Here is a 7,157-nt window from a genome sequence, read left to right as displayed (position 1 = left end):
CAGAATAAATAGTTTTCAGTTACAGATGCCATTGTAGAAATTCACTATTCACAATCAGCCATGATTTATTTAATCCAAGAGTGAAAGTGTTCAATAACAAGACGGTTACTGAGATTGAGTAGTATTCAGCTGGTCATGTGATTCTAAAATGGCAGCTTCCATGAGGGCACCCGTGCTCCATGTAGAATAAAACAGCTTTTATAATGATTTTGATATGACTATAGTCCTTATCTCATGTGAGTTGTGTCTGTCTATCTATCTATCTATCTATCTGTCTGTCTGTCTATCTGTCTATCTATCTATCTATCTATCTATCATGGTCAGACAGAAATAATGATTTATTCACAATGAAAGAGGAAGAAACGGTAAAACTTACCCCCCTGACCAGATGTTCTCTAATAATTTTGCAGCAATGTGGACTATGCCCTTGACATTCCCCACACAGTGAGAGGATGCTAATGCAAATGTGCATACTTATAATGACAGTTCAAACTTGCATGAGAAGGGAAATATTCACAGGTTACTATTTGTAAAGGTTACTTTAAACTTGTACAAATAATAACAAAATGACACTGTCAACAACTTCAAATCAAACCATTTGGCATAGGCTGAAAATTTGTATTTCTGAAGGCTCTCTCTCTCTCTCTCTCTCTCTCTCTCTCTCTTTGAACATTGAACATGGGGGCACTGTAGTTTTCAGTGAGAGTAGATGCCACACAGAAATAACATTTGGACAGCTTCACAGAGTTGTGAAAACGGAGTCTACTTGCGGCTTTCAGGACAGAAAGAAGCTGTCCATCACAGAAATGAACTTTCTGCAGACATTTACACCAGGTAAAAACTGTGTTTGTGCTAAAGAAAACTCTTTGTTTGAATCATTATGATTTATTATCAGACATTTTGTTACAACAATTGTAGACCATATAACTTATAACTTTACTCTTAGATGTATTTAATTTATATTGAGTAATAGAACCTGTTTAATAACATTTTGCCAAGTTCGATATTCTACAGTTATGATTTGCATCTGCTTGCTTTACTTCAGCGTATATTGAGCAGTGAAATAATGTCTTTTGTGAATATACAGTATTGTTGCATAACTGATCTTGAATCCAGATACTGAATGTTAGTCAAACAAGCCATTCAGAAAGGTTTTTTATTTGGCATTCAGTTGTTGTGGCATGAAAACCATTTTGTGTATTACATTAATGAATATTTGGGATCTGAGACAAGACATTAGTATATGAAATCAAATATCAGAAAACTTGAAGCATGATCCTGGGTATTTAAGACATTCATAGATGAGTTACAGTATATGCTGATTTAATAACCATGTTTTTAAATTATCATTGATTTTGAAAGGAATTTTCCAGGTTCAATACAAGTTAAACCAGAATTTGTGGCACCACAAAAAAAAAAAAAAAAAAAAAAAAATCGACTCGTCCCTCCTTTTCTTAAAAAAATAAAAATCGACGTTACAGTGAGACACAGTGAAGTGAATGGGGCCCATTTCTGGAGGCTTTAAAAGGCAGAAATGTGCAGCTTATAATTTTTATAAAAGTACTAACATTAATTCTTCTGTTAAAAATTCTTCTGTGTATTATTTGATTATTTGAGTATTATTTTTCGTCGTTTTTATGGTCGTTTTAGTGTTTAGAGCCTAACGTTGTCATGGCAACAAAGTTGTAAAATGTAATTTAACTTTACACAGAAAAGGTTAGTAAATGAATTTATCACACTAAAATCATGTTAACACAAATATTATTTACGTCCTGTAGCTATACTTTTGAAACAGATTGCTGGGCCCTTTCACTTCCATTGTAAGTGCTTCACTGCAACCCAGATTTTTATTTATTTATTTATTTTAAAGAAAAGGAGGGACATTTTAGAAATTAAAAATTACATTTTGTGGTAATCAACATTATGCCACAATTGCGGTCGATTGAGCTTAATTTGTATTGAACATGGAATATTTCTTTAATCAATATACAAAAGCAAATCTATGACAAGGTAGGTACGGAGGGTAGCCAATGTCACAATGTAATAACACAGTAGTTGTAGGAATTCTTGGATTAACATTTTATGATTGTCCATGTGGGACATTTGACAGTATTTAAAAAAGAAAGTAAATACTACCAGTGACCCCTTGTTTACTTATTGACCCTTAATGTGTCTTATTATGGTCTCCGGTTTTCTCTTCATCTTTTACTGACTGACTGGGTCTTAACTTAACCATAAAGTCTCCCATGGATCTGCATCCATGACATGTTTCAGTCCTCTCTCCCAAATATGCCTTTGTTCCAGCACATAGGAGCAGATGAACCAATGTCTAATCTATTGCCTTTAGCCAGTGCACATTGTGAACAGAAAAAGTTAGCTGAATTAGAGGGACTACTGCTTCCACTGAGCACTTGAAATGAAAGGCAAAATCCATTCTGACAGGTCTAAACCTAACTTCCTAGCATGGTTTTATGCCATTTAACCAGTTCATTACACATCACCAGATGCCAGGGGTGCAGGACATTGAGGCTTTGAAGTTTTTATAAACATAAGTGAGTGACAAAGAGTGAGAAAAGATGAAATGAAAAGATAAAACAAAGTATTCATAGCATGCACCTAACTGTCATGGACAGCAACAGTGCTAAATCAGATAGTTAGAGGAATGTCTGAAAAAGATGGATTTTTATTACACGTCCGACTGTAATACTTCATTCTGATTGGTCAGTCACAGTATTCTGTGTTCAAATATTGTATGTTTGATGATTCCTGCTAAATAGTATATTTGGCAGATTCAAAAGTTTCATGTCTCTCCGCTATCTTTTTAATTTAATTCAGTAAGCAGCTATGTCAATAAGGAAGATAATGTACAGTCAGCTGGTCATTTTCGCAAATTAAACCCCTTTGTCAGAGTTTATTTTATAATGAATGGCTGATTGTACATTATCACTTACTAATTGCACTACACAAAAATGAAACTGATAAATGTTATCTCTGAGGGGCAAAACACAATATTTGCCATTACTAAAATCCTCTCACAATAGTAACAAACTCATTTCAATTTTTAAGAATTTTGATATTTGTTACATTTTTAACGATGCCCAAAAAGTGGCACTTGGTTTCTGACAAAAAGTTCACCTAGAAATGAAAATTATGTCATCATTTACTCACCCTCACGTTGTTCCAAATCCATATGACCATCTTTCCTCCCTGTAACACAAAAGGAGATCTCAGTCACCATTCACTTTCATTGCATGAAAGATGCAATGAAAGTAAATGGCGACTGAGTCTAACATCACTGCCTAACATCTCCTTTTGTGTTTTCTACGAAAGAAAAAATCATCCGGGTGTGGAAAAACATGAGGGTGAATAAATGATGACGGAATTAAATTTGTTTTGTGAACTGTCCTTTTAAGCACCTTTGAGCATAACGGTGATGTCTTCATACTGCAGCTGGTGAGACTTTATGGAGACCATGCAGAAGTGTTTCCTGTTTACTGGGGCTGCTCACCTATCTGGACTGTGTGACTCCCTTAAACATTACTCCAATGACATCAGGCCTGCGCTCGGCCTTCTCTGCCACACGTAGTACCAGTGTCTTGGGTGGCTCTCACCGAGCTGTTACCTTTGACCATCTCCTAGTCAACGTTGGTGATGACTTCAACCCAGATACAGGCCATTTTCGATGCCGCTTGCCTGGCACATACTACTTCTCATTTACAGTGGGAAAGTTCCCAAAGAAGATGCTGTCGGTAATGTTGGTGAAAAATAGGATGGAGGTTCAGGCCATCGCACATGACGGATCCAGGAACCAAGGCCGCAAGGTGGAGAGTCAGAGTGTGATGATCAGTCTGAAGCCCTTTGATACAGTCTACCTGCTGCTTCAGGAGAGCCCAGACTATGTCATCTACAGCAACATCGGACCACACATCACATTTAGTGGTTATCTCGTCTACCAAGATTCCACTTCCTCAATTGGGTATCTCAATAATCACTTGTCTCCTCCTGGGCTCCATCTCCCAGTTTGTCCTCCCCCTGTGGACCCTCACTATGATTGGAATAGAAGAGCAGCCAATGAGGAACCAAGGTCTGCTTTTTCAGTGGCAAGGACATCATCGGAACTGGGAGAACACAGAGGATATCATGAGAGAGTAGCTCTCACATTTGACGTGGAGTACGTCAACATAGGTGGCCATTTCAACAAAACATCCGGACGTTTCACCTGCCACTTTCCTGGTGCATACTATTTCGCATTTACTGTGGGTAAGCACCCCCGCCGGGCGGTCTCAGTGAAACTGATGAGGGGCAGAGCGGAGGTTCAAGCCATGGTGTTCAATGAGGATATGTCTCGGAGGAGAGAGATGCAGAGTCAGAGTCTACTGTTGTCACTGAAGAGAGGAGACAGCATTTGGCTGTACAGTCAACAGGATGAGGGCTATGCTGTTTACAGCAACCAGGGACGCTACACAACCTTCTCTGGTTTCCTTGTCTACCCTGATGGTGAATCCATGAACACAGACAGAACTTTCCCCTGAGACCTGAAGCCAGCTTAAGAGCATTTTTCTTAACATAGTGTTGATGCCAAGTGCAGTACCTTTATATACTGTTCCAGCTAAGATATATCACTGTTGAATATTTATCATCTTATTCATCTTATACTCAAATCATAATGTAAATATTGTACACTTTTGTGGGTTAAACTTAATAATAATGGTAATAACCTTCATTTATAGCTTTATCTTATTATATTATATAATGGATTGCAGGTGATTACTAGTTAATGTACAATAAAAAAAAAGAAAGAAGAGAAGTTAGAAATAATTAGAAAATTAGAAGTTAGAAAATGTATTCATATTTAAATGCATATGAATTACTGATCTGTTAAGCATCATATATACTATTTATATATACTGTATATATATATATATATATATATATATATATATATATATATATATACACTACCAGTCAAAAGTTTTGAAACGCTTGACTGAAATGTTTCTCATGGTCTTAAAAATCTTTTGATCTGAAGGCGTATGCTTAAATGTTTGAAATTAATTTTGTAGACAAAAGTATAATTGTGCCACCATATTAATTTATTTCATTATAAAAATAAAATGTAATAAAATATAAAAATGTTTTTTTGAAATTGATGACTTGGACCAAATAATAAAGAAAAGCAGCCAATAAGTGCCCAACATAGATGGGAACTCCTTCAATACTGTTTAAAAAGCATCCCAGGGTGATACCTCAAGAAGTTGGTTGAGAAAATGTCAAGAGCACATGTCTGCAAAATTTAGGCAAAGGGTGACTACTTTGAAGATGCTAAAATATAACACAGTTTTGATGTGTTTTTGTTTAGTCACAACATAATTCCCATAGTTCCATTTATGTTATTCCATAGTTTTGATGACTTTACTAAAAAAAATTATAATAAAGAATGAGTAAGTGTTTCAAAACTTTTGACCGGTAGTGTATATATATATAGATATACACACACCGATCAGCCACAACATTAAAACCACCTGCCTAATATTGTGTAAGTCCCCCTCATGCTACCAAAACAATACCGACCCACATCTCAGAATAGCATGGCTGGTTTGAGAGTGTGACTCAAACCAGCCAGTCTGGCACCAACAATCATCCATGTGATTATCTAATCAGGAAATCGTGTAGCAGCAGTGCAGTGTATAAAATCATGCAGATACGGGTCAGGAGCTTCAGTTGGGGAACATTTTTATCTCAGTGATTTCGACCATGGTATGATTGTTGGTGCCAGACAGGCTGGATTGAGCATTTCTGTAACTGCTGATCTCCTGGGATTTTCACACACAACAGTCTCAAGAATTTACTCAGAATGGTGCCAAAAACAAAAAACATCCAGTGAGCGGCAGTTCTGTGGACGGAAACGCCTTGTTGATGAGAGAGGTCAACAGAGAATGGCCAGAGTGATTCGAACTGACAAAGTCTATGGTAACTCAGATAACCGCTCTGTACAATTGTGGTGAGAAGAATATAATCTCAGAATGCTATTCTGTGATGCGGGTTGGCGCTGTTTTAGTGGCACGAGGGGGACCTACACAATGTGTGTGTGTGTGTGTGTGTGTGTGACTTAAAATCTAGCTTGGAAGTTAAAATGGGAGTCATCATAAAGGGTGCCTACTTCTGGTAAACAGTTGTTTCAGGGTATGTAAGTGTGACTTTCTCATATTGTTAGAGCCAAAGTATTTAATGTAAGTATAGTTTAAGCTTGGAAAGATATTGGAAACATTTATGCTTCTTAGGAACCATGATATTCCAGAGATCTTGTGTATTATTTTGGTAGAAATAAACTAATTTAAGCAGTAGTATGGTTTTATTAGTTTTAGTTAGTTTAGTAGTAGCAGTTTTAGTAGTAAAAGGCTAATTACATGGCAAGAACAAGAAAGTATTCAATCAAATCAGTGAAATCAATCACTCAATAAATAAAGCAACTACATAAAAATAGGTAAGATAAATAAAAAGATAAACAAATTATACAAATATTCTTCATACAGAATTTAAAAAAAATCTAAATATGTTTCTATTGTCTATGTACTGATTCAAGTTAACCATAACAGTGTGTGGTGGGGCAGGTTGTGTGATATGATTCTTTAGGTGCGCATACTATATAATTCTAAAGTGTCATACTGTGACGAGGAGGAGGGCGTGGCCGGGCCTTGATGATGCACGGCCGGCGCTGAATCAGCTGATCAGCGGGATAAAGTGGAGCCGGAGACGCCAGTTTGAGAGAGAGAGAGACACACAAGGCCGCATTGCATGTGTGTCTGTGTTTGTTAATGTTTGTTTTATGTTGAGTTTCTTATTAAACTTTATTTTTACTGTTCAGCCGGTTCCCGCCTCCTCCTTGCCCATCCTAGAACTGTTACAGTGGTGCTAAAACCCAGGAGGGAGGTGGGATGCGCTGTCGCGGAGTCCTCGCTGTTGCCATCTGCCAGGGGAGCAGCCGCGGCCATCTGCCTGGGGAAGGAGGGGTCGCTGCTGGCCGCCAAGAGCCGGAGGAACCGCTGCCATCCGCCGAAGAAGGGGAGGAGTGGTTCTGTCCACCAGGGGCCGGAGGACTCACTGCCATCCGCCGGGGGAGGAGCGAGCTGGTGTCCACCAGAGGGTGGAGGAGCGGT

At 37.9% G+C, this 7,157-nt stretch overlaps 1 protein-coding gene across 1 annotated transcript; it reads left to right on the top strand.

The window, feature by feature from the left end:
* Positions 1 to 721: 721 nt before the first annotated feature.
* On the top strand, positions 722 to 4,768 carry LOC127417005 (complement C1q tumor necrosis factor-related protein 4-like). The gene is made up of 2 exons (XM_051656672.1): positions 722 to 834; positions 3,451 to 4,768. Exons 1-2 carry the CDS (start codon positions 807 to 809, stop codon positions 4,530 to 4,532), a joined length of 1,110 nt encoding a protein of 369 aa, XP_051512632.1. The 5' UTR covers positions 722 to 806; the 3' UTR covers positions 4,533 to 4,768.
* Positions 4,769 to 7,157: the final 2,389 nt, after the last annotated feature.

The sequence above is a fragment of the Myxocyprinus asiaticus genome, chromosome 26 (genome assembly GCF_019703515.2).
Source record: "Myxocyprinus asiaticus isolate MX2 ecotype Aquarium Trade chromosome 26, UBuf_Myxa_2, whole genome shotgun sequence".
In the NCBI taxonomy this organism is placed as follows: Eukaryota; Metazoa; Chordata; class Actinopteri; order Cypriniformes; family Catostomidae; genus Myxocyprinus; species Myxocyprinus asiaticus.
Note: the sequence above shows the minus strand (reverse complement) of the source record. Positions and strands in the feature narration are given on the sequence as shown.

Excerpts from the sequence above, each read along its gene's own strand:
- LOC127417005 (XM_051656672.1), top strand. The coding sequence starts at position 807 with ATGAACTTTCTGCAGACATTTACACCAG. Across the intron at positions 835-3,450 it reads TCTGCAGACATTTACACCAG|CTGGTGAGACTTTATGGAGA; the intron begins GTAAAAACTGTG and ends TTCATACTGCAG.